Source organism: Marmota monax, unplaced genomic scaffold (assembly GCF_021218885.2).
Source record: "Marmota monax isolate L192 unplaced genomic scaffold, Marmota_monax_Labrador192_F-V1.1 WCK01_AAM20220418_F8-fsc00011, whole genome shotgun sequence".
Taxonomy (NCBI): Eukaryota; Metazoa; Chordata; class Mammalia; order Rodentia; family Sciuridae; genus Marmota; species Marmota monax.
Window position 1 is genome coordinate 15,187,121 of NW_026693082.1, and position 27,728 is coordinate 15,214,848.

Below are 27,728 nucleotides of genomic sequence, written 5' to 3' on the forward strand. Positions count from 1 at the left end.
AAACCTGCAGCCGCGCTCCCCTGGCCCGCGCAGGTGGAGAGAGTAGGTGCCAGGTCCTGGACCTGGGCGGGGGCTGGGTGTCCAGCTGGGCCCAGCAGGTTTTTAAGCAGAAAGGATTTGGTAGTGGGTGAACCCGGTGGCTAGCCTTCTAGGTAAGGTAGCGCACACACCTGCAGAACTTAGCCGTCTTACCCGAGATTCCACTTCTGGGCATTTGCAAGTCACTTTTTAATAGCTGTTTGAAAAATGAATCTATTGTTGTAGCCTTGAGAAGGAACCCATTTACTTTTGCCACATTCAGAATATATTCGGGCCTGTCTTATGGGTGTTAATACTGTTAGGGGAAAATGTGACTGTCATCTAAGAAAAGTCTGACTGTACTTGTTTATCAGTTACTCTACATTGCATAGAATTAAATCCCTAGAAACAAAAACCAGACACACGGGAAAACTTGGCTTCATTGTTAAATACCAGAAACTACTTAAAATAGTGGTAAAGCATTTGGTCCTTTTATGTGCCTAAATACACTCAAAAACCTCTTCTTGTTAAGAATTGTTTTTTAAGGCAATGCATCTAATTTGATTATATGGAGAAGTTATTTCAGGGGTTTCCTGTATGGTAAAACAGGAATACAAACTGAAAGGTTTACATGTCAGTATGTTACAGGTTTTGATTTGTGGTTTTTGTTTTACCTTTTCATGCTCTTTGTTCCTTAGAATTTTTTTGTTGTGCTATTTTTCTTTCTTCCTCTTTTTATTTATTTATTTTTATTTTTTGCTACTGGGGATTGAGCCCAGGGGTGCTGTACAACTGAACTAAGTTCTCATCCCTTTTTATTTTTTATTTTCAGACAGGATCTTGCTAAGTTTCCAAGGCTAGCCTTGAACTCACAATCCTCCTACCTCAGTCCCCCAAGTGTCTAGAATTATAGGCATGGGTCACCTTGTGTGCTACCACTCAGCTGTGGTGTGATTTAGAAAATATTAACAAGTCAGCAAGTTTGGTTTTTGAAAAGAATCAAGTAAATTTATTCCAGTGTCTTCTATTATAGTGGTGGGGGGGAGGAGCACATCATCTTCTTAAGTGTATTCCCTCCCTAAGGTCACCAGCTCACTACCCCATCCATGTTGCTTGGGTCCAAACCCAGGTCTTCTAACATGCTAGACAAATGCTCTACATCCTAGATAAAGCTACATCCGTGGCCCTCCCCAAGGTTTTAATAATAATAATAATAATAATAATTGCCATTTAGTCAGGACTGTCTATAAACCAGCAAAGTATATTAGAAATACAAGCTGCTTCTAGAAGGAAACATTAAAGTCAGACTCCAACTGTATGTTTAACATCTCTTTTGAGTCCCAGGCACCTTCCAGCTAAACATACCAAATGGAACACATGTCTTTCTTCTCCCCCATGTTTTGCCCCACTCCTGCCACATTCTCACCCCCAGAGAAATCAAACAAACAAAAGACCACACACACAACCTTAGTGCCTTAACTTTCTCTGGGAATGGTAGCACCATTCATCCAGTTTATACCAGAAATCTGGGAGCCAACCTTGCTTCTGTCACCATGGGGCTCTTAGGAGTTTTCTGCTTCCCTGTCCAAAACTTCACTGCAGAAAAGAATTTAAGGACGAGTCAGATTGTAGAATGAGAAGGGAGAACTTTTATGAGGAAGCAAAAAGCACGCACTCAAGGAAGAGGTGCAGGTAGATCTCAAGTCCTGTCTTTAGTTTGGGGTTCTAATACTTACAGAGTAACTAAAGGGCTGAGCTGGAGGTAGAATCCGCTGGGTAACAGAATTCCCCACCGTTTTCCTCATGCTTGCGCAGTGCCCTTGCATGTTTTAATTCTGCCACTTAGTTCCACCAGAAACCTTGTGGTTAACCAGTCAACAGGATGCAGGCAGAATGCAGGCTAGGCTTCTTTCAGGTTGTTTGTTTTGCATTCCAACAGTTCATGGGTGTTTCCCTTTTGAGCCCCAGTGGTCTCTCTGCCCCTAAATTCCTATCTCATAGTCTCCCTATTTGCCCCCCCATAATCCTTCACCAAAGAGTGCATCAATTACTCTTTTTCTTCTTTTGTTCCCTTTGCCACCACCCTGCTGGGTTTCATTATCATTTCCCTGCCTTTTGCTGAGAGCCACAGAGTGGAAATGACAATGACACATGGCATTTGTGCCAGAAGGGAGTGGTTGAGAGGTAACGAATGATGATGGTTATGTTAAGCTGTGTATTCAATTGTGTATTAGACCCCTGCTGTCCGCCTCAGCCTGCTACTTTGGAGTTGGCCTGCTACTTTGGAGTTCTTGCGGGGATTCCTGGAGAGTTCGCATTGGTTGGGGACATGCTGGAGGAGGGATTTCCGGTGTGTGGTGTTCCTGGGAGGGCCACGTGGGTGGCTTTCGCGGGAGTTCGGATAATAAAGGAGTTCCTATTTTGAACCCACAAGTGCCTCCTGGCGGCTTGGTTATTTTGTGCCCAGCCAGACTGCGTCAGCCTTTTCTATTGTAGCACTTTTTAACTGGTCTGCATCTCTGATCTGGACCTCCAGTGTCTCCACCCTCTGGTGCAGTCACTAAGCAGCTTTAAAGTGATTTTTCTAATATGCAGATATGATGGTTATATTGTTCTTTTGGTTCAGGATCTTCAGAGACAGCTCATTAATGACCCTGAGGATAAAGTCCAATAACCTGAATTATGGCTTACAGTAGTCTTCCAATAAATCCCTGTCTACCTTGTCAGTCTAACTCTCCTTTCAACTCCTTGAACTGAACACAATCTCTTTTACCCTTAAATATTCCATTCCCTCTGCCTTGATCACTCTTTCTCTCCTCTTTGCTTAGCCCACTTCCAATCATCTTTCAGGCTTCTGCTGAAATAAACTTAGGATTCCTAACTCCCTGGATGTTTCTACTGCAGGCCAGCTAGCTCTTTCTGTAAGATTCACCCCTCTGCATTTGCTGAAGTGTGTGGTCACCTTTGTATAGGGTATGTATGATGGCAGAGACCAAGAGATATTTGCTGAGGACTAATGGAGGATTGTAACTCTTCACTCAGAGAATATCTGTTGAATGAATAGTGTAGGGTAGGAAAAAACTTTTTTTTTTTTCTCTTTCTTCTTAGGGGTCCTGAAAATTAAACTGACAAAAGATCAAGAAGGGAAAAGGTTTGGTACATATGCATAAATGTAAAATGTTAGACCTAGGATCTCATTTACCATTAACAAAGATCTATAAATTATGGAGAAGTAACCAGACAAAGGAAGAGGGGATCTTGGGGTTCTAGGGGAAATTGTCCTAGGAGTGTAAATTTATGGGGAAGCTAATGGAAAATAAGGCTTACTTAGTAAGGTACATTATGCAGAATCAAATTGGCAATTTCTCAGGAGGCTGAGGCAGGAAGATCACAAGTTAGAATCCAGCCTGGGCAATTTAGCAAGACTCTCAGCAACTTGGTGAGACCCTGTCTTAAAATAAAAAAGGACTGGGAATGTAGCTTAGTGGTACAGTGCCTCTGGGTTCAATTCCCAGTACTGTTCAAAAAAAATGTATATGTATTTTGCCATTAAGATGTTTGCCATTAAGAAAATAAGGCTTCCTAAGGTTACTGCTAATGAAAGAAAGTCACACTGAAAGTGAACATGTAATTTACATAAGAGAATAAGCTATTAAGATTTAACATGGAAATTCTCCTTCCTGCAAAATAGTTAATCAGTTTATACATCAGCTTTATAAGGGCTTAGTATATTTTACATGTATTATATTATGTATACATATATTTATTTATACATTTACAAATGGAAATTTGTTGCTTTTACATAGGGAAATATATGATTTATATTTGGACAGAAGCAGGAAGGGAAAAGAGCAAATTGTTTTCAGTTCAAAACCATCTTTATGCCAAAATAGAATATTTTGGGGTCCCATGCTCTGATACCCTTCAAAAGGAAGATGTTGCTGTTGGCTTATCACAGTAATTAGAACAACTTTTAATGAATTCAGTAAATTCTCAAATGTTTCTGTTTTTGAATACAGTTTGGGAGAGTCCATGGTGATTGCATGAGTGGAGCCCAGCTGTGGTGCCCAGCATGGATGACTACACCGTCCTGAAAGTGATCGGGGAGGGCTCCTTTGGCAGAGCTCTTTTGGTTCAGCAGAAAAGCAGCAATCAGTTGTTTGCCATTAAGGAAATAAGGCTTCCTAAGGTTACTGCTAAAGAAAATAGCTCACGTTGAAAGTGAACATGCAATTTATATAAGAGAATAAGCTATTAAAATTTAACATGGAATTTCTCCTTCCTGCAAAATATATAATCAGTTTATTCATTAGCTTTAAAGGGCTTGATATATTTTATGTGGTTCTTAGGAGGCTAGTATAATTAAAAAGGGAGAGAAATAGTCAATGTGTACCATTTATTTTATCTCAGTAAATTAGTTGGTAATAATTTGCAATTTCACATACCTAGCAGTGTAGGAAATCTTTGCCCAAAGCAACTCATGTGCAATACTAATGAAAAAGGACATTAAAAAAATACAATAAAGAACAAAGACTTAAAATGCAATTATCACGGAACCTATTCTGTGCACCAGTTTTTAGGTCTTGTTTTTCTGTAGACTGTTTATTACCATGTGTCCTAGTTGTCCTGAGAAGTAATCCATGCTATAAAGGATTTTTTTTTTTTATCAGTAAACTTTTTATTTATTTATTTATTTTTTTAATTTTTTATTGTTGGCTGTTCAAAACATTACATAGTTCTTGATATATCATATTTCACAATTTGATTCAAGTGGGTTATGAGCTCCCATTTTTACCCCATATACAGATTGCAGAATCACATCAGTTACACATCCATTGATTTACATATTGCCATACTAGTGTCTGTTGTATTCTGCTGCCTTTCCTATCCTCTACTATCCCCCCTCCCCTCCCCTCCCCTCCCCTCTTCTCTCTCTGCCCCCTCTACTGACATTCGTTTGTCCCCCTTATATTATTTTTCCCCTTCCCCTCACTTCCTCTTGTATGTACTTTTGTATAACTCTGAGGGTCTCCTTCCATTTCCATGTATTTTCCCTTCTCTCTCCCTTTCCCTCCCACCTCTCATCCCTGTTTAATGTTAATCTTTTTCTCATGCTCTTCGACCCTACTCTGTTCTTAGTTACTCTCCTTATATCAAAGAAGACATTTGGCATTTGTTTTTTAGGGATTGGCTAGTCCTCACACTTCAGATAGAGCCCTAATATCCAGAGTATACAAAGAACTCAAAAAATTAGACAATAAGAGAACAAACAACCCAATCAAAAAATGGGCCAAGGACCTGAACAGACACTTCTCAGAGGAGGACATACAATCAATCAACAAGTACATGAAAAAATGCTCACCATCTCTAGCAGTCAGAGAAATGCAAATCAAAACCACCCTAAGATACCATCTCACTCCAGTTAGAGTGGCAGCCATTATGAAGTCAAACAACAACAAGTGCTGGCGAGGATGTGGGGAAAAGGGTACACTTGTACATTGCTGGTGGGACTGCAAATTGGTGCAGCCAATTTGGAAAGCAGTATGGAGATTTCTTGGAAAGCTGGGAATGGAGCCACCATTTGACCCAGCTATTCCCCTTCTCGGTCTATTCCCTAAAGACCTAAAAAGAGCATGCTACAGGGACACTGCTACATCGATGTTCATAGCAGCACAATTCACAATAGCTAGACTGTGGAACCAACCTAGATGCCCTTCAATAGATGAATGGATAAAAAAAATGTGGCATTTATACACAATGGAGTATTACTCTGCATTAAAAAATGACAAAATCATAGAATTTACAGGGAAATGGATGGCATTAGAGCAGATTATGCTAAGTGAAGCTAGCCAATCTATAAAGGATTCTTAATAATATTTTGATCAATTTTTTAAAAGATATATTTTAAGGTTTGGGGCTGTAACTCAGCAATAGAACACTTTCCAAGCAAGCTCAAGGCCCTGGGTTCAATAATGCCCAGCACTACAAAATAAAAAAAACATTTTAACAAAGTTCTTCAAACGTTAGAAGAACTTTCCATGGTATTTTGGATTGTTAATTTGGATGGGGATCATGATCATCTGGAGGGTTTAATAAAACAGATTACTGTGCTCCACCACCAAGTTTCTGGTTCAGTGGACCTGAGTGGGCCTGTGAATTTGCATTTTTAACATGTCTCCAGTTAGTGCTTATGCTGCTGGTCTAAGAACCCACAGTGCTAAGAAACCCTGAATAGCAATTTCCTTTTTACCCCCTTTTTTGTGGTGCGAGGAATGGAACCCAGCGCCTCACATTTGATAGGCAAGTTCTTTCCCACTGAGCTACATTCCTAGCCTCTTTGGCAGTTACTTGATTATAAATTATTCACATTTTCATACTTGTAGCATAAGTTAGTGATAAATAGTCTTGGAAACGTATTTTGTATGTCAGCTTTGTCCATCCTGCTTGGTTCCCTGCTGACTAGATTCAGCCACAGTCCCACCTAAGAAAGGCAAAGGATGGAAAAAGGAAAAGTGGACTTTATGCAGTTTGATGAAACTGTTGGAGAAACAGCTATTTTGCTTCTCCTAAGGGCCTCCCTGAAGAAGTTCCAATTGAGAGAAACAAAAGCCAGGTGGTAAACTTACTTCGATTTAATTGGCTAGTGAGAGCCTGTAAAATGAGACAGAAGGCAGGAAATATACATATGCAGATTTAGTTAGCCTCTGCTTTCTTGGTGCTCAGCAGGGTGGGAGATTACAACCCTTCAGCTTCCAATTTCAGCATGAAGAAATTGTTTTTAATTTCAGAAGGCCCCCACCCACCCCGGAATTCATTTTGTTTCAGTAGTCCATCAGCACATTCTTTTTTATGAGCCAGGGGACTGATAAAGAGATGCTGACAGTCAAAATGTAAGCTCTCCAGTTTTCCTTTTAAAGATACGCTATTTGACTGACTCTCCAAGTCAGGTGGTGCTTAGACAGATATTAAAACTAGGAACATTCTATATGTGTAAGGAATAAAATGAAAAAAAAAAAAAAAGAACATTATACAGTGAAGGGTCAGCTCAAGCATGCAAAATAGCCAGTAGCAAATCACCACATATTTTCTTTGGAGTTCAATAAATTTGAGTAAAAGTGCAGTTTTACAAAATTGCACGTAGCTTTGGAGTATCATGCAAACTATGCTAAATGTTAGTGTAAAGCTATTTTAAAATTTAGTATTAAATTTATGTTTATTTAAAATATTTTCCCAGTCTCTCTCTGATACACAGAATTCTAGGAAAGAGGCTGTTCTCTTAGCCAAAATGAAACACCCCAATATTGTCGCCTTTAAAGAATCCTTTGAGGGTAAGTATGAATTCCTCTAAATATGTTCATTTCTAAATTTGATCTGTAGCCACTATGGCTTTCCTAAGGAGTCTTATATTTGTTTTAGCTGAAGGACATCTGCATATTGTGATGGAATATTGTGATGGAGGAGATCTAATGCAGAAGATTAAACATCAGAGAGGAAAGTTGTTTCCTGAAGATATGGTAAGAGATTGACTTACATAGTTACCCTCATAGTTTGGAAGCAACCTTTCTCATGAATTAAAATGAAAGTATTGATATCTGCGATTACCTGCCTGCCCTGCATTAGTTAGAAATAACTTATTTTTCTATCAGTGTTATTGTTTAGTGTCCTCAGGATGTGGCCGCCTGCAATGTTTTTAAGAAGTAAAATCAATATGGGTTACAAAATACTAAGTATGGATAAAAATTTCATATTTAGGAGAAATTTCAGAATTGCATTACCCATTGTACTTTGTACTTGATACTTACAAATCTTGATCTTTATTGTTCTGAAATTTTAGAAGGCATAATAGATTTATCTCATATTACTAGATCATTAGAAGAATGAAGTCTACCATTTCTGTTTCTTGGGAGATTCTATTCTTAGTCCTTTTCCTCCTAAAGCTCAACATATTCCCTTAAGTCTACAACCTGCTGCTTTTTTAATGGAAAGTTGCTTATGTAGGGATGGAAGGATGTGATCCCTTTCCTCAACCAACAAGAGGGTCAAGGCTGGCACCTCCATAACAAGAGACAAGATAAAAGTATAACAAATTTTTACTTAATCAAGGTTTTATATAACACTGTGTTATGCTCGAATTCGGAACCCCCAAAAGACCACCAGAGACCCAAGATCGATGTAAACAGCAAAGAGGTGTTTATTGCGAGCTAGCTCGGTCCTCTGCGCGCACACACAGCAGCTGGTGACCCTGAGAGGCCCCGAGCCCTGGGTTTGCAGCAGTTTTATACATTCTTTGGAGAAGGCAGGGACTTCACATACATCATAGCATCTCTTAGCAAATCATCACACACTGCAGGAAAATCAAATAACAACTCTAAAACATGATTAGCACATTCACTGGCGGGAACAAGTTGGGTAAGGGTGATTGGTCAGTACAAAAGGGGTATTCATTTGAACTGATTGGTTTAAGCCAAGAGGGGTGTTCGTGCTGAACTACAAGGTTTCTCAACATGTTATCAACCACCATAAACTACTGGGAGGGTCATCTGGCATCCCAGGTATTTCCCTGCTGATTGGTGGCTGCTAGGGGGTTGCTATGGATCCCCACCTAGCCTGACTGAGTCAGGGACACCTGGCGCAGCAGATCTCTCCTGTTATTTGTAGATAAACCACTTAGCATGGTGGGAATGTGCCTAGGAGTGCTCTGTGGGTTTTTCCAAGGACAAAGGTCATGTCCCTTCCTTGGACAGGCTTTGCTCTGAGGTAGAGGCTGATTTTTCAACTTGAGCCTTCTAAAATGAAGACCCAAACACCCAGAGTACACTCTCATTTTTATGCTTAGATTCAATGAAGCATGGACAGCCATGTAGAAATGTGATTGGACAAAAGGGTATAACTAAATTGATGGTAATAGACTATTTCTATTACATAACTATCTAATAGTCTATTCCCTTTAGGCCTGTCGGTCTGGTTTTTTTTGGCCTCTCGCTGTGGTATTCCTTCCTTCCAGGTGTAGGACAGGAACCCTTCTAGAATGAGGGTGTTTAATCTACTTTCAGACAAGGTAGGTCAGAGAATTTCTTTATGAGCAGCTTTTACATATGGGAGAAGATTAGAATAATATTTCTAGGTTTTATGGCTGGTTTTGGGGAGGAGGAATTTTGGTTTCTGTGGCTGTCTTGGAGGGAAAAGGGGAGCCGGAGAAATAAGGGCAGGAGAAGATCAGAAAGATCTTGTTTTCTGAACCCCTTTCTTTGGTTCAAAGCATTCATCATGCCAAGACAATATACTTTGGGTTATTATGTTCTAACCAATTTGTAACGAATTGGTTAAAGAACATATTTAAGTAAATAGCTTCAATGGGACTTAGTTTTATTTAGATTATAACCGTTGAAAGTATATAAATATTCTTCATTTAAAAGTTATATTATTAATATAGGTTCCTATTAACATGGGTTCCACGAAAGGAGGTCAACCATGGCTTTGAGTGGATGAATCTCTATAGCAAAAAGAAAAGAAAAATTAGTTTGACATTTAATCATAGGCCTCCAAAGCACTTGGAAATTCTGGGACTGGGATTTATAAGCAGAAAATGTTGATCTCAATGAATTGTTTGTAACATAATGAAATTATTTAATGTCATCATATTAATATCCTGAAAAAGTAAATGAAAATCCAACATAAACAATGATTATACTAGAAAAACTATAGTGTGTATGTGCATGTGTATATGTTTGTGTGTGTGTGGGGGGGGGGGGAATGGGAATTGAGCTAGCACCTTGCACATTCTAGGCAAGTGTTGTACCACTGAGTTATACTCCCAACCAACACATTCATTTCTTAATGATGAACTATATATTTAGATATACATTTAAGAAATACTTTTATCTGATTAAATGAGAGAAAAATATGGTAGAAGTTTCATTAAAATAGCTATTTGGATCATATGTAAGGTGATAGAAGATGGGAATCTCAGCTTTTCTGAATTTCTCTAAGTAATACTGAAATGTAGTTGACCCAAGTAATTTTCATGAGTTCTGTACTCATATGTAAAATTCTGGTCAAGAAAGGCCTAGAGGTGATTCTTGGAATTTTGGGTTAACATGAACCAGTTATTACATTTTTGCAGAGTTTGCATACTTTTTTTCTTACAGATACTTAATTGGTTTACACAAATGTGCCTTGGAGTAAACCATATTCACAAGAAACGTGTGCTACACAGAGATATCAAGTCCAAAGTGAGTAGAATCCATTTCTAGATTTGAAAACAAACAAACAAAAAAACCCTATTTCATTATCTTTTTTCTGTCATTCATTTTCTTTTAAGACATGTTTAGTTTAGAAATATTTGTCAGCCTAATATTTATTTACTTATATTTAATTTTTTAATTTAAAAATTCCCCCAGCTTTATTAGGGTAAAATTGACAAATAAAATTAATATGTATTTATAGTGTACAACATGATGTTTTGATATGTGTAAAAATTGTGAAGTGATTAAACCAAGTTTATTCACATATCCATAACCTCATTTGCTTTTTATTTTTTTTATTTATTTTTTTTAAATTTTTTATTGTGGGTTGTTCAAAACATTACAAATTTCTTGACATATCATATTCCACACTTTGATTCAAGTGGGTTATGAACTCCCACCTTCACCCCATACACAGATTGCAGAATCACATCAGTTACACATCCATTGATTTACAAATTGCCATACTAGTGTCTGTTGTGCTCCCCTGCCTTTCCCATCCTCCACCCTCCCCCCTCCCCACCTCTCCCCTCCCCTCCCCTCCTCTCTCTCTACCCCCTCCACTGTATAACCCTGAGGGTCTCCTTCCATTACCATGCAATTTCCCTTCTCTCTCCCTTTCCCTCCCACCTCTCATCCCTGTTAAATGTTAATCTTCTTCTCCTGTTCTTCCTCCCTACTCTGTTCTTAGTTACTCTCCTTATATCAAAGAAGACATTTGGCACTTATTATTTAGGGATTGGCTAGCTTCACTTAGCATAATCTGCTCTAATGCCATCCATTTCCCTGTAAATTCTATGATTTTGTCATTTTTTAATGCAGAGTAATACTCCATTGTGTATAAATGCCACATTTTTTTTATCCATTCGTCTATTGAAGGGCATCTAGGTTGGTTCCACAGTCTTGCTATTGTGAACTGTGCTGCTATGAACATCGATGTAGCAGTGTCCCTGTAGCATGCTCTTTTTAGGTCTTTAGGGAATAGACCAAGAAGGGGAATAGCTGGGTCAAATGGTGGCTCCATTCCCAGCTTTCCAAGAAATCTCCATACTGCTTTCCAAATTGGCTGCACCAATCTGCAGTCCCACCAGCAATGTACAAGTGTACCCTTTTCCCCACATCCTCGCCAGCACTTGTTGTTGTTTGACTTCCTAATGGCTGCCAATCTTACTGGAGTGAGATGGTATCTTAGGGTGGTTTTGATTTGCATTTCTCTGACAGCTAGAGATGTTGAGCATTTTTTCATGTACTTGTTGATTGACTGTATGTCCTCCTCTGAGAAGTGTCTGTTCAGGTCCTTGGCCCATTTGTTGATTGGGTTGTTTGTTCTCTTATTGTCTAATTTTTTGAGTTCTTTGTATACTCTGGATATTAGGGCTCTATCTGAAGTGTGAGGAGTAAAGATTTGTTCCCAGGATGTAGGCTCCCTATTTACCTCTCTTATTGTTTCTTTTGCTGAGAAAAAACTTTTTAGTTTGAGTAAGTCCCATTTGTTGATTCTAGTTATTAACTTTTGTGCTATGGGTGTCCTATTGAGGAATTTGGAGCCCGACCCCACCGAATGTAGATCGTAGCCAACTTTTTCTTCTATCAGACGGCGCGTCTCTGATTTGATATCAAGCTCCTTGATCCATTTTGAATTCACTTTTGTGCATGGCGAGAGAAAGGGATTCAGTTTCATTTTGTTGCATATGGATTTCCAGTTTTCCCAGCACCATTTGTTGAAGATGCTATCCTTCCTCCATTGCATGCTTTTAGCCCCTTTATCAAATATAAGATAGTTGTAGTTTTGTGGATTGGTTTCTGTGTCCTCTATTCTGTACCATTGGTCCACCCGCCTGTTTTGGTACCAGTACCATGCTGTTTTTGTTACTATTGCTCTGTAGTATAGTTTGAAATCTGGTATCGCTATACCGCCTGATTCACACTTCTTGCTTAGCATTGTTTTTGCTATTCTGGGTCTTTTATTTTTCCATATGAATTTCATGATTGCTTTCTCTATTTCTACAAGAAATGCCGTTGGGATTTTGATTGGCATTGCATTAAACCTATAGAGAACTTTTGGTAATATCGCCATTTTGATGATGTTAGTTCTGCCTATCCATGAACAGGGTATATTTTTCCATCTTCTAAGATCTTCTTCTATTTCTCTCTTTAGGGTTCTGTAGTTTTCATTGTATAAGTCTTTCACCTCTTTTGTTAGGTTGATTCCCAAGTATTTTATTTTTTTTGAAGATATTTTGAATGGAGTGGTTGTCCTCATTTCCATTTCAGAGGATTTGTCGCTGATATACAGGAATGCCTTTGATTTATGCGTGTTGATTTTAAATCCTGCCACTTTGCTGAATTCATTTATTAGCTCCAATAGTTTCTTTGTAGAGCCTTTTGGGTCTGCTAGATATAGAATCATATCATCTGCAAATAGTGATAATTTAATTTCTTCTTTTCCTATTTTTATGCCTTTAATTTCTTTCGTCTGTCTAATTGCTCTGGCCAGTGTTTCGAGAACTATGTTGAACAGAAGTGGTGAGAGAGGGCATCCCTGTCTTGTTCCAGATTTTAGAGGGAATGCCTTCAGTTTCTCTCCATTCAGAATGATGCTAGCCTGAGGCTTAGCATAGATTGCTTTTACAATATTGAGGTATGTTCCTGTTATCCCTAGTTTTTCTAGAGTTTTGAACATAAAGGGATGCTGTACTTTGTCGAATGCTTTTTCCGCATCTATCGAGATGATCATATGGTTCTTATTTTTAAGTCTATTGATGTGGTGAATAACATTTATTGATTTCCATATATTGAACCAGCCTTGCATCCCAGGGATGAATCCTACTTGATCATTTATTTATTTATTTATTTTTGTTTTCGGCGGACACAACATCTTTGTTTGTATGTGGTGCTGAGGATCGAACCTGGGCCGCACACATGCCAGGCGAGCGCGCTACCTCTTGAGCCACATCCCCAGCCCATCTTGAGCCACATCCCCAGCCCCTCATTTGCTTTTTTTGTGGTTAGAATATTTAAGCTATCAAGAAGGATTCCACTTTAGTCCACTTGGGGGACTCAGGAAGACTCAGGAAGATAGCTTCTCTGAAGAACTCTGCCCTATGTTTGAATGACAGGAGACATAATCTAAGTTCTTCTTTTTCAATGCAGAATGTCTTCCTCACCCAAAATGGAAAAGTGAAATTGGGCGATTTTGGATCTGCACGTCTTCTCTCCAAGTAGGTCTCTATTGTGTTATAGTAGCAATAATCAAAACATCCATTTTCAGGAATACTCTTTAATTGTTCTTTGCCTGTTTATTGTTTTAGTCCCATGGCATTTGCTTGTACATACGTGGGAACACCTTATTATGTGCCTCCAGAAATTTGGGAAAACTTGCCTTATAACAATAAAAGGTAAGTGGTGTACTTATTTGGGGGAAGGGTGACCATTTGGTCACAGGTTTTATAGCCCACAAATGATGCCAGAGTCAGGTGCTACTTGAAAGCAGATGCATGGAATATATTGGTTTTTTAAAACTAAAAAGCAGCTTAATAGTAGAACCTTTGCATAACATGTGTAAGGCCTCTGTTTGATTCTCAGCACCACAGGGGGAAAAAAAAATGAGTAGAAGTTTACTGAATTGGGAACAAAACAGCTCTCAAGGGATTTTTTTTGGGACAATCGGGAAAATGTGAGTATGGGCTAAATTTTAGATAATATCATTAACTTAAGTTTAAATGGCTTGGACATGAAAACAACTCCGTGTATATGAGAGGTGTGTCCTTGCTCTTCAAAGATACATGCAGACATGTTTAGACATGTTCTGGTATTTAAGTATCTGATATCTACAACCTTTTTTCAAGAGATTGAGATAAATAGAGGAAAGGAATGCTGGACCTAAACATGACAACTGTTCATGATCGGGGACCCCAGGTTAAAGCAGGTGGGCATCTGCAACTTTTCCGTAGATTTGCAATTTACCAAAAAATGTTGAGAGAAACCGTAGATAGAGAACTAGTTAAAATAAAGAGTATTGTAGAGGTATTGGGGATTTAGCTGGCGGGAGAGATGGAGGAAGCTGGAGATGCTTAGTGTGAGGAAGCAGGATAAGGGCCAACTGTAGGGCTCCTCTGATTCTGACGAGCCACTTTGTGGGAGAATGAGTAGTCTTTTCCTCTTCATTTTGGAACACAGTTAAGTCTGTGGGTGGAGAGAGTTCCCGGCAGACACATTTTCAGGTTTTGATAAATAAGAACTTGATCCTTTAGCGCTGTCCCACTGCGCTGAGGAAGAGAGCTGCCTGTCAGGAGAAGCCCTCGTGGGCTGGTGCTGCTCACAGGGTGGTCTCCTGGAAGCTGCCCTAGATATCTTCAGGGTCCTTCTAAATGTGATAATTGGAGTCCACAGATATTCTTTCTTGCTCCTGAATTCCCAAATGCTGCTGCAGTGGTATCTTATCACTTTGACTTAGAGGCCTGGGTTTGAGGAACAGAGAGCTTTATTGTGAGCGTTACTCTTAGAAAGTTTCTAAGCAGTAGAACAAAATACTTGATCGTTTTAATACCTAAGAATTACTTGTGATATTTAGTCTTATTAAAAGTAGGAGAATTTTTCATTTTTTGTTATTAGAAAATGTATATATTTTCATATATATCATAACCCACTTGTTATATTGTTTCTTTATGCTTCCAGTGACATCTGGTCCTTGGGATGCATTCTGTATGAACTCTGTACCCTTAAGCATCCAGTAAGTATGCTGTACAAAACAAATGGCCTCTTGCTGTCGTATCTGGCTAAGTCCTAAGTAATATGCCCAGTTCCAGCAGGCAGTTTGCTTCCCTAGGGTGAATTCATTATGGAAAGTTTCATGTTGCCTTTGTTATTATCTTTGCCTTGAGTCCCTTTATACTATATTCTAATAAAATGTCAATGTTTAGTTTCTGTAGTTCTATATATAGTTTTTCTTTTTTCCTCCTCCCTCCCGTCCCCCTTCCCCTCCTCCTCTTCTTCTCTTCCCCATCCCCAAAGGGACATTTTACCACTGAGGAGGAAGAGGAACCCAGGGATGCTTATGCTTTACCATTTATCACTGAGCTACATCCCTAGTACCCCACACACACACACCACTTTTTTTTTTTTTTTTTTTTTTGAGACAGGGTCTTAAGTTGCTAAGACTGACATCAAATTTGTGATCTTCCTGCCTCTCTGTCCCGAGTCACTGGGGTTAGAAGCACATAATAGGGTGCCTGGCTTCTTTCCTTCTTTTTATCATTTTTTAACTTATATAAAATTTGTAGTTCTAACCATTTTAAGCATACAATTCAGTGTCATTAATTATAGTCACAATATAGTACAGTTATCACTGTTTGCAAAACTGAAATTCTGTACATTTTAAATCAAACTCTCATTTCTCCCTCAGCTCTTATTAACTTCTACTTTCTGTCTCTATGAAGGTGCCTGTTCTAGATAGTTCCTGTAAGTGGAATTATACAGTATCTGTCCTTTTGTGTCTGCTTTATTTCCCTTGGCATAATGTTCTCAAGGAGCTTCCATGTTGTAGCATGTGTGAGAATTCCATTCCTTTTTATGGTTGAATAATATTCCATTATGTGTATATGTTTTGTTTTTTTTCTGTTTTTTTCCTCTTCTGTTGATGGACATATGGGTTGTTTATACCTTTTAGCTATTGTGAATAACTCTGGAATGAAATGGGTAAACCGTTATCTGTTAGAATTCAAAATTCCAGATTCTATTTTTTGAGGTATATACTGAAGAGTGGAATTGTAGGTCGTATGATTGTTTAGCTTTTTGAGGAACCCCCCAACCTGTTTCCAGAGTTACTGTACCCTTTTAATACTCATCTTTTTGTAGTTAGGTTTTTCCTATCATAGCACTTCCTAAAAAATGGGAATAGACTTTGCCCTAATATGTATGTTTTCTAGATATTTTAAGTAGTAATGTAACAAAAAAAGAAGTTAAAAACAAATTAAGTAACTTGTTCAGCAGTAGTTTATTACATAGAACAGTAGTCATGGAGTTGATCCCTATTAGGTCTTAACATAGAAACAAATTGTTCTTGGGGCACAGATTGAAACTTTTTATAGATGTACTGGAGAACACTTAGAGGTCGGAAGAGTGAGTGGCTGAAAACAACCCATCAGCACTTCAAGATGAGAGTAACTCAAACTGAAGACATGCACTGTTACCCAGAGGCCACCTTTCTTGAGTACAAATGATTTCCAAAGATGGCTGCACAGTGAGAACAACTTGAGGAACCCATAACAATGCTGGTTCCCTGTCCAGGTTAATTGAATTAAAATCTCTGCACATTTCTTGGGCACTAGTGTTTGTTTTTTGCAGTGCTGGGATTGAACCCAAGGCCTCACACATGCTAGGCAACCACTCTACTAAACTACACCCTTAGACCTTTTATCACTTCTTTACTTGTATTATTATTATTATTATTGTAAAACACTTTCAAGGCAGAATGGCGAATGTTTTTACATAAGCTACAAAGGTTGATATCTAATGTTAGCTCTAATATATTTATTATAATGTATATTGAAAACCTTTTTTTGGTGCTGGGGATGGAACACGGGGCCTTGGGCATGCTCGGTGAGCACTGTACCACCCCCAATCCCTGAAAACTTTTCAAATGTTATTCTAGTATGTCATTTCCTATTCCACTCTGTGACTTGTCAAACTCTGATAGCTGCTTTAATGACTTGAATGGTAAAAAGGATTTTGCAGTGGAAAAAGACAAACCTGGACACGTTTGAAGTGCTTGTCACTATGAAGTGAGCCAGGGGATTTCTGGGAAAGGATAGGGCAAGTAATATTATTCTTATTATAAGTCCATTAGTAGCATTTAACTTTTAAAAAGCCATATGTCTGTATCGCTTTGATTTTCATATATAGTACAAATGTGTATGTGCAAGAACTTACAGATTATTATAATAAAGTACCCAAAACAGACACTGATGGAAAACCTTTCTCTAGGTGGGGAATTTTTTTTCCTTTTCATGTTTACCATTCTACTAAACCATCATCATATTGTAGAATTGTATCTTAAGGCCACCTCTAGACAGAAAAAATGACCAGACAGCAGGTCATTTATCAAACTAAAATAATTCATGTGCATATGAATTCAATTCATCTGGTAGTTTCTATTTTCTTCCCTATATCTACTTTTAAAGTTCAGTTTTTACTTTTCAGTTTCAGGCAAACAGTTGGAAAAGTCTTATCCTCAAAATATGTCAAGGGTCCATCCGCCCACTGCCATCTCATTATTCCTATGAGCTTCAATACCTTGTGAAGCAGATGTTTAAAAGGAATCCCTCACAGCGCCCGTCAGCTACCACTCTGCTCTCCAGAGGCAGTTTAGCTCGGCTGGTTCAGAAGTGCTTATCCCCTGAGGTAGGATATGGTTTGCTTGACTGAACACTTTTCAAGTGGATGGTAAAATGGTTTTGTTATCTTTTAAACAATTACTTGCCTGTAAAAATTCAAATAACTCAAAAGTATATTAAAAATATAAGATTTTCTTTCCCTCTTCTTCTCCCTCCCAGAATGCTATTCCCAAAGAATAGTCACCGTTATAGTTTACATATCCTTCCAGATCTTTTTCTAGATACATGTAAATATCTATATTTGTCTATCTTAATTATATGTACTTTAATTTTTTAAATTTTAATTTTATATTTTTTGGTACTGGGGAATCAAATCTAGGACTTTGGGTATGCTAAGCACATGCTCTACCACTGATCTGTGCACTCAACCACTGTTATATGTACTCATAAATGGCATTTTTTTTTTTTTTTACTTTTAAATATTCTTGTGCTAAAGCATGTTAATGATTAAATAACAATAACAGGTTGGGCACAGTGGCACACACCTATAATCCTAGCTACTCAGGAGGTGAAGGCAGGAGGATCTTAAGTTTGAAGCCATATTCTGCAACTTAGTGAAATTCTGTCTCAAAATAAAATTTAAGAAGGACTGGGAATGTAGCTGAGTTCAGTCCCCAGTACCAAAAAAGAAAAAGTAGAAAAAGAAATGACACGATGGCAGTGTCTAAAGAAAAGTGTCTTTCAGATCTTTAAATTCTCAACTTTAAATTTCAGATCATCACTGAATATGGAGAACAAATATTAGATGAAACCAAAATGTGTAAGCATAATACACCGAGAAAAAATGGTAAGGATTTTGGGAAAATTATTTTATTATTTAAAAAATTTTTTTTTTAGTTGTAGATGGACACAATACTTTTATTTTATTCATTTATTTTTATGTGGTGCTGAGGATGGAACCCAGTGCCTCACACGTGTGAGGCAAGCACTCTACCACTGAGCTATAACTGCAGCCCCTGGAAAAGTTATTTTTAAGTACTCTTAAAAATATAGTAAAAAGGGAAAAGAAAAATGTAATTTTCATGCTATTAGAAATAATTTTCAAAGATATTCCTTAAATCAAAATTTACTTTTTGCTTCTTCAGACATAATCCACTACTGAATCTTATACTGGCCTTTAATTTTCCAGGGATTAAAAAAAAGTCTACTTGGGATAGTTTAGTGATGGAAGTATTATTGTCTGTTTCATTATTAGTATTTTATTTACCCTGGTTTAGGGTGGTGTGGAAGACTATGGGTCAGGCAGAAGGTCTCTCCCTTTTGAAAATATGATGCTAATCTTATAGGAAAAGGTGTCCTCAAGTTTCTAAAGGACCATCATGTAAAGGGGCTTTTCAGAAGTAGAGCCTTTTGTGCTGTAAACTGTGACCTTGGGTGGTAGTGATGTTGGTGTAGGTTTATCAGTGGTAACAAATGCCAGGGGCAGTGGGATGCTGGGGTAGAGGGGGTGGTGCATGTGTGGGAACAAGAGGGATGTATACTTCCCACTCGGTTTTGCTGTGAACTTAAAACTTCTCTTAAAAAATGTATTAATTAAAAATAATAAATAAAACCTAGAGCCTTTTCAAAAATTAGGAACCATCTACGTAGTGGTTGCATAAAATGTTCATACATCTATGATTATCCTGAGCAAGTATCCAATAGAATTTATTGTCCCTTTGGAACTTATCATCTCCAAAGTTTTTCAAAGCAATTTTTATTCCTTTGCATTTATCATCAGTGACTTCCTTCTGAAGAAGTCCAACAGAGATAATAGATATGAAGAGAGAATAGAATAGAGTAAGAAAGAAGAGTTAAGAAGTTTAGACCACCCCCCTGGTGGGACATGCTGCAACCCTCCTACCAGCCATGGGCCTTTTTTTTAATCAGGTTTTTGTTGTTTTTTAACAAGGGATTGAACCCTAGGGTACTTAACCCTAAGCTACACCCCCAGCCCTTTTTATTTTTAATTTTGAGGTACCAGCTAGCTAAGTTTCTTAGAACCTCGCCAAGTTGCTGAGGCTGGCTTTGAACTTGCAATCCTTCTGCCTCAGCCTCCCAAGTCCCTGGGATTACAGGTATGTGCCACTGTGCCCAGATTTATCATAGTTGTACATGCTGCAGAAGAAACATTTGAAAACTGTTTTGTTTTTGTGGTACCTGCGATTGAATCCAGAGCTCTGAGCATGCTAGAAAAGTGCTCTGTCTACACTGAGCCACATACCCAGCATCCAAAACAGTTCTGTTTTCTGAAAGTTAGCTTTTAAATGTTTTGGAAGGATGTTATGAGGCTATAGAGGAGAATCCAATCCATTTTCTCATACTACATACTCATAACCTAGATCATTTCTGCATTCCCAAATTGTGTAGAGCTTTCTTCTCCCACCTGCAAGCAAACAATCAATTCTGCAGCAGACATCAGCTGAGTGTCCTCTAATTCAGTTCAATTCTGATACTGTCCACCTGTCATTTCCCACAGGTTGTCTACCTGTCATTTCTCAGTCCCCCAAATTGACCCTGCTTTAGACATTGGTACAAAGTATGAGCCTCTGGGACTTCTGATCAACCGGCTACAAATTGGGGTTCCCATGACCCCTTCTTTAGGCTTGATTAATTTGCTGCCATGGCTTACAGAACTCAGGGGAAATATTTAGGTTTAGCACTTTGTTATAAAAGAATATTTTAAAAGATTCACATAAAGAGCCAGATGAAGAGATACACAGGCAGTGTCTGGAAGACCTCGAGGCACAGGAGATTCTGTATACATGGAGTTGGGTGCATCCTCCAGGCATAGGGGTGAGTTTTCCACCTTCCTGTGAGCCTCCAGATGTTCAGCTCTCTAGACGCTCTCCCAACCCTGTCCTTTTGGGGGTTTCTAGAGACTTCATTATATAGATAAGATAGAAACCTGGGCAACTGTGTCAAAATGCAATTGGATAAAAGAAGTATGATCTAATGCCATTTGGCTGAGCGGGGGCACTCAGCTGGGCCTGTCCATATTCTTCTTGGCCTCTCTATGCACATTCCTTCTTCCTGGGTGTGAGGCAAAACCCCTTCTGAAATGGGGGTCTGGCTTTTTTATTTATTTCGTTTGGTATTGGGGATTTAAACCATGGACACTTTACCACTGGGCTACATCCCCCACCCTTTTTATCTTGAGAAAGGGCCTTGCTAAGTTGCTGAGGCTGGCCTTGAACTTGAGATCCTCCTGTCTCAGACTCCCAAGTGGCTAGGATTTCAGGCACATGCCACCATACCTCACTGAAATGAAGGTCTTATGATCTAACTATCCACAAGAAAGATCAGAGAATTTCTTTATGGTCAGCTCTAAGACAGAAAGGAAAATTAGAGTATATTATTAATTTCTATGACTCACCTTGGGGAAGAGAAATTCTAGTTTCTAAAGCCTGCCTTTGGGAGAAATAGAGCAGAGAAAAGGAACCCAGGAAAAGATCAGAGAGAGATTTTGCTTTCAGAGGCCTAAAGTACTCCAACATTACCATCCTTCTTGAGGAAGCAAGAAAAAAAAAGGCTAAATACTTTAACAGAAAATATAGTCATTGTTCTAGCTGTTTAGGAAATAAAACAAGCCATGGGAGTTGTGAGCCAGGAACCATGGATAAAAACCAAAATATATAAATTGTAATGTCGCAGACACAAACCCTGAAGTCTTATAATTGAACCTTTTCCCCTTTTCTGAAGAGTACCAGTTACCTTTGTTTTACCAGTTTGCTTTGGTGTTAATTTTACTTTCAGTATTATTTTGTACCTTTTGTTCACATCCCAGGATAGTGGAAAATACTGAATAAGAAAAAACAGATGAAGAAGTTGTTTGGAAAAAGTATAGTTTTCACAATTCCTCAAAAAAGAGGAATAAAGGGATTCGGAGATGTGTCACCATAATGAGACCATCTGTCAGTGCCATTTCTGTAGGTAGTGAGGCCTGAACAGTGAGATGGAATGTGAGGGCAGGGATCGAGGGGAACGGGCTCACTCTTATGTTCTCAGTGCCTGTCATCATAGATGTTCAATAGCAATTTTTAAAATGTTGAGTGAATTAGGTACGTGAATTGCTGGAGGAAAATAAACCAGGAGCAGTCCCTACCAAAGGCATTGGTTGCCAGAGTTCTTCCTGACTTCTGCTTTTTCCCTTGAGAGTGAATAAAGCATCTCACTTCTTGTAATGGGTACCTGTTCCACCTGCCACTCTCAAGAATACAGACTCCATTATGTGGCATGTGCAAAGGAGGATGATGACCTTCAAGTGTGCAGAGTATATTACCTCTTCCTGCAGAAATGAATAGCCATAAGTGAATAGTGATATCTCTTAACTTTGAGATTTTCATGATATTAGGAATAAAATAGCAGAAGCCTTCTTTAAACAATTGAGGTGTGTTACCAGAGAATTAAAGGTTGTTTCCCTGTTGAGGCTAATGCTTTGGCTCTTTGATTTTAAAACCCTCATTTTTCTCAAACTTCATGCAGGAAACTTAATATGATAAGCCTTCTTGTGCTTTCTTTCTTTCTACTTTTTCTTTTTAACTAGATCCTATCAGAATCATGATAGCTTTGGGAGATGAAACGAACCTGATGGTAAGTGCTTCAAAATTAAATGTATGTGGGGGCTGGAGAGTTCCCATTGGTTGGGGAAGTACAGTAGGAGGGAGTTCCAGGGGAGGAGCTCTCTCTGAGGGTCCGGGAGGAGGCCGCGTGGGTGGATCGAAAATCTTCCCGGGCGCATAGCGGACATTGGCGGCAGTTTCAAAAAATAAAGTTTGTTCCTGCTTGAGTGGCTCGTGATTTTGTGCCCAGCCAGACTGCGGCATTAGGGGATCACTGTTGCATATGCAGCCCATTGTTGACTGAAGCATCACTGTGGATCATGTGACTGTACCAGCTACAGTGGACACATCAGTGTGGGTCCGCAAAATGAAAAAGGCACAGCATGTAAACAAAATGGCAGAATGGCCAGAAAGCAAGTTAGGTAATGGGAGACTTGAGGTATAATGAGAGTGACCTGTAGGCCAGCTCTGGGCAGTGCTGAGTGGCCCCAGGCAGAAATTTGACGCTGCTATAGGAGCAGAGAGCAGTGATTCACGATGGGGAGAAAGATTGAACTCTTTAGGGGGCAGTTAATATCTGCCCCTCCCCAATTTAATTTGATCTTTTGCTTCTCTGGGATTCCGGTGTGTTTAGGAGGTGGGCTTTAAAATCAGTGCTATGGTGAACCTCAACTGTGAAGTGATAGAGATGTTTGTGTCCCCTAGATGTGTGGGAAGAGAAGTCTGAATACCAGCCATTGCATAAGAAGAAGAAAGCTCAATATGCCAGCCAAGCCCTATTGTTTATTTAGTCATTCAAAAAATAATTGAGAATCTGGCTGGGTGTGGTGGTGCATGTCTATAATCCCAGTGGCTTGGGAGACTGAGACAGGAGGATCACGAGTTAAAAGCTAGCCTCAGCAATGATGAGGGACTGAGCAACTCAACCTTGTCTCTAAATACAATACAAAAATAGGGCTGGGGATGTGGGTCAGTGGTTGAGGGCCCCTGAGTGCAATCCTGAATAATAATAATAAATCTGTGGGTCTGGAATGTCTAGGCACTGCATATGTATTTCTCCTCAAAAAATATGAAGACCTAGTAAAGGCTAGATAGTATTTTACTAGACTCCATGAAATCTAGGGGTGAGATAATTTGGAAATATATTGATTTAAGTGGGTATATTTTGACCATATATAGTAGAGGTGCAGAAAGGAGTGATGTCTTTCCTCACCTGTCATAAGGGTCACAGCCAGCACCCTTCTAACAAAAGACAGGTTAACAAGAAAAGGATAACGAATTTAATCAAAATTTTATGTGACATGAGAGCCTTCAGAGTGAAGAGTCAAACACCCAGGTGACTATCCATTTTTAGCTTACGTTTGATGAAGCTCAGACATCCATGTAGAAATGCGATTGGACAAAAAGGGTCTGACCATTATAATAGGAATACACTGAAGGGGAAATTCAGTGAAGCCTGTCCATTAACATTATTCTTGACCTTTGGTTGTAGGCCTTTGGTTATACTTCCCCCAGGTATGAGACAGGACCCCTCAGGAATGGGGGGTTATTGGACAAGGTAGATCAGAGAAAGGATATTTCTTTATGGCTAGCTCCAAGATAGAAAGATGGGGAAAGTCAGAGTAATAGATTTAGGATTATGGCTTGCTTTATGGAAAGGGAGTTCCAGTTTCTGTGACCCACTGTGCAGAAGAATAATTCTGGGTTCTAAAAATTGCTTTAAGAGGAAAGGAATGATGAGAGACATTGGTTCTGAGGCTGTTCCTGGAGTCTTCCAGTGCCTTTTTCCAAAGTACTCAGTATGCCAAGGTGCCATACTTCAGGGCATTGTTTTCTGAGCCCCAGATCTATTAATTTTGTAAGATATCTTCATTTTAATAGTACATCAAGGGCTGGGGATATAGCTCAGGTGGTAGAGTGCTTGCCTTGCATGCACAAAGCCCTGGGTTCAATTCTTAGCATCAAAAAAAAAAAAAAAAAAAGTACATCAAGCCCAGGACAGCAGACTACATTGAAATTTTTTTTATTATCCTTTTTTTAAGTATTTTTTTAGTTGTCAATGAACCTTTTATTTATATGCAATGCTGAGAATTGAACCCCGTACCTCATGCATGCTAGGCAAGTGGTCTACCACTGAGCTACAACCCCAGGCCTCATTTTTATTTTCATCAATAAAAATAGCTGGGACTACAGGCCTGCACCAATACACCCAGCTTTCATGGTTTTTGATTCATTAAATTTTGATTATATTGAAAACACCTGACATTGTGTATTTGTTTACTCTTTCATAGCCATTCAAGCATTGTTTAATGAATATTTTAAAATTCTTCTTTTAAAGCAAGAGGAAAACAAAGGTAGAAAGTATAACCATCCCAATTTAGAAAACACGAATACAAATTTGGGTGAAAGTGCGTTTAGGAGAGTAACCAAAGAGAAAAAAGGTAAGTTATTCAAATTGTAATCATTATATATATGGGCAGTTGGGAATATAGAAGGGGTGCCAAATTTCATGTTTGTAGGTCTTAGGTATCACTAGCAAGTATACAGATATTTAGTTGCTCACTCAGTAATTAATGTTGCAGGACTACGTTACTTACCCATGCCCACCCCACCCCACCCCCCAAAAAAAAGGAGAGAGAGAGAGATTAAGAACTGGGTGTGAAGTTCAGTGTTAGAGTATATGCTTAACAAGCCTGGGCCCTGGGTTCAATCCCTAGCACTGAAAAAAAAAACAAAACAAAACATATTTGTCACTCAGAGCCTTTAGGAAAATTGATATTTGTCCACCATAAAAAATATAACAAGCTGTTCAAGTTCTTTTAGTGCTTCATTCTTGTATACCATGTAATGTATAACTCTCTGCATATTATTTTTTAAATTCATTTTACTTTAGTGATTTATTTTGAGTTGATCCATCATTTGGATTATTTCTTTTCTGCATTTTTATTTTCATTTACTTTGCTCCTTAAGACTTGAAATAACACTGATGCTAGATCTGAGTTTGAAAAAGAAAAGAAATATTTCTGCATTATTAGAGTACATGTGCAGATGTAGATGAATAAATAATATAATATGCTTGGCACTCCTTTTTTGCATTTTAGAATCAGGTAATCTGTCAGTCCACTCCATGAAAGGCAGTTCACCAAGTCCTCAGAGGCGGCAGTGGGAGAAAAATGTACCCAGCACAACTCTTAGAGCTTTGGAAAATGCACCCATACTCACCTCCAGTTTAACTGCAGAGGATGATAGAGGTTAGTGCTGTCATCATCCCTTGATATTTATGGGGGATTGGTTCCAGAGACCAAAATTCACAAATACACAAGTCCCATATATAAAATGGCATAGTACTTGCATATAACCTACACATACCCTCCTATATACTTCACATAATCTCTAAGTGATACTTATTATATGTAAATACAATACCTAACACAAGATAAGTTGTCGTATGGTATTATTTAGGGAAAATGACATGAAAAAAGTCTACATGTTTAGTGAAGACTTAATTTTTAAAATTTTTATTTGTTCTTTTTAGTTATACATGACATTAGAATCTATTTTGATATATTTATACAAGCATGGAATACATCTAATTATAATTAGAATCCCAGTCCAAACTTAATTTTTCAAAAAATATTTTTGAAGCTAGCTCTTAAAAAAAAATGGTTATCTGTCAGAGCTATTAGGAAAAACGGTATTTGCTTGTTGTCCACCATGAAGAGCATAACAAACTGTATGTAAATAAGTTCTCTTGGTGCTTGCTACATTCTTGTACATTGTGTAATGTGTAACTGTGCATATTATTTTTAAAAATTCAGATACAGAAGACCAACTGTAGTCAGATTGAATAGTATTATTTATTATGGAACAATTTCTAGTAGTTATTCACTGTGCTACCATTTTATGTCCATCTATGAAGAATATTTGGCATCCCATATCAAAGTGCTACTCATATAGGCGAGTGAAATTTTAGCTAAGAGTCAAATACAATTAACTGTTCTAGAAATAGTTTGGAAGATAGATGCTGAAAATCTTTTTCTTATTTGGCACTAATTTTTATCTTTTCACAACTAGGTGGTTCTATAATAAAGTATAGTGAAAATAACACCCGTAAGCAGTGGCTCAGAGAGACCCCTGACACCCTATTGAACATCCTTAACAATGCTGATCTCAGCCTGGCATTTCAAACGTACACAATATATAGACCAGGTAATTATTCCCTACTGTCTAATCATAGTAATGTCTTTCATTTTTTTTAAAAAAAAATTTGCTCAAATACATATAACATAAAATTGACTATCTTAATCATTTTAAGCCTATAATTCAGTAATGTGAAGTACGTTTACATTGTTGTGCAACTAATCTTCAAAGCTTTTCTTTATGTTGCCAAACTGAAGCTATCCCTATAAAGTAATAATTCCCCATTCTCTCTTATTAGAAAGTTGCAAAAATGTATTTTTATGTGTTCTTGAATCTTTTCTAGCTAGTTTTAAGCTGTGATTAAAAAATGCTCATAGAAATACTTTACTTCTATTTGCTTGTTTGCTTATTTTAATAAGCAAATAGCACCCCTGTTTTTGTTTGTTTGTTTGTTTGTTTGTTTGTTTGTTTTTTGTAGTGCTGGGGAACAGACCCAGTGATTTGCATATGCTAAGCAAGCATTCTACCACTGAGCTACATCCCTGCCCAAGAATAGTCCCATTTTGGCCTAGTATGGTGGCCAGTTTAAAACCTGTAATCCCAGCAACTTGAGAGGCTAAGGCCAGAGGATCACAAGTTCAAGGCCCACTTGAGCAACTTAGTGAGACCCTGTCTCTAAAAAAAAGGCTGAGGGTGGAGCTAAGTGGTGGAACACCCCTGGGGTTAAATCCCTAAGACTACCAAAGACTAGTCCCTTTTTGCCGTGCAAATTTATCATTACTTAGTGACAACTCCAAGATTTCTTTTGTTGTGTACTTGAGTTTTATTATAGTGAATAGAGCTCAAAAATGATGACTAATTATGATCTGACTTAAAAATTATTTTTATAGATATTTTTCCTAAAATTATACAAAATAATCTTTCATAATACCACCCTTAGGCATCTAGACCAAAGGTCTGGTCTGCATTTAAGAATGTATGTGTGGTTTTCATTTTGTTTTGTTTGTAGTATGGGATTGAACCTACTGGTGTTCTATTTCTGAACTGTCTTTAGTCCTTTTATTTTGAAACAGAGTCTCCCTAAATTGCTGAGACTAGCCTCTAATTTGAGATTCTCCGGCCTCAGCCTCCTGAGTTGCTGGCATTATAGAAGTGCAGCATTCTGTGGTGTACATGTTCTGATGGAGTTGTGCACAGAATATTATGGAAGCCCTGAGGGGAGGTGGGTGGGTGGGCAAAAGATGTCAAGGAAGGTTAATAACTATAAATGCTTTTTTTTTTTTTTTTTCCTTTCTTCGTGCTGGGGATGGAACCTAGGGCCTTGCACATGTGCTCTACCACTGAGCTACACCCCCAGCCCCTCACTGTACCTTTTATTTTGGCAACTATAA

The 27,728-nt window shown here is 38.3% G+C and overlaps 1 protein-coding gene across 4 annotated transcripts in view; it reads left to right on the top strand.

Annotated features, from left to right (window-relative positions):
• The window catches only part of Nek3 (NIMA related kinase 3), a 30,127-nt gene that overhangs the window by 228 nt on the left and 2,171 nt on the right, over positions 1 to 27,728 (top strand). For 2 of the 4 annotated variants that reach the window (XM_046454242.2, XM_046454243.2), the window contains exons 2-14: positions 4,038 to 4,207; positions 7,253 to 7,346; positions 7,435 to 7,532; positions 10,167 to 10,250; positions 13,416 to 13,483; positions 13,574 to 13,660; positions 14,940 to 14,994; positions 17,463 to 17,663; positions 18,371 to 18,443; positions 22,182 to 22,228; positions 24,536 to 24,638; positions 25,299 to 25,448; positions 26,272 to 26,406. In XM_046454242.2, the coding sequence (XP_046310198.1) occupies positions 4,091 to 4,207; positions 7,253 to 7,346; positions 7,435 to 7,532; positions 10,167 to 10,250; positions 13,416 to 13,483; positions 13,574 to 13,660; positions 14,940 to 14,994; positions 17,463 to 17,663; positions 18,371 to 18,443; positions 22,182 to 22,228; positions 24,536 to 24,638; positions 25,299 to 25,448; positions 26,272 to 26,406 (1,312 nt within the window). In that variant the 5' untranslated portion in view covers positions 4,038 to 4,090. Of the gene's footprint in view, positions 1 to 22; positions 153 to 4,037; positions 4,208 to 7,252; positions 7,347 to 7,434; positions 7,533 to 10,166; positions 10,251 to 13,415; positions 13,484 to 13,573; positions 13,661 to 14,939; positions 14,995 to 17,462; positions 17,664 to 18,370; positions 18,444 to 22,181; positions 22,229 to 24,535; positions 24,639 to 25,298; positions 25,449 to 26,271; positions 26,407 to 27,728 lie in introns of those variants that run through there. The other 2 variants (XM_046454245.2, XM_046454244.2) reach the window with 2 other exon arrangements.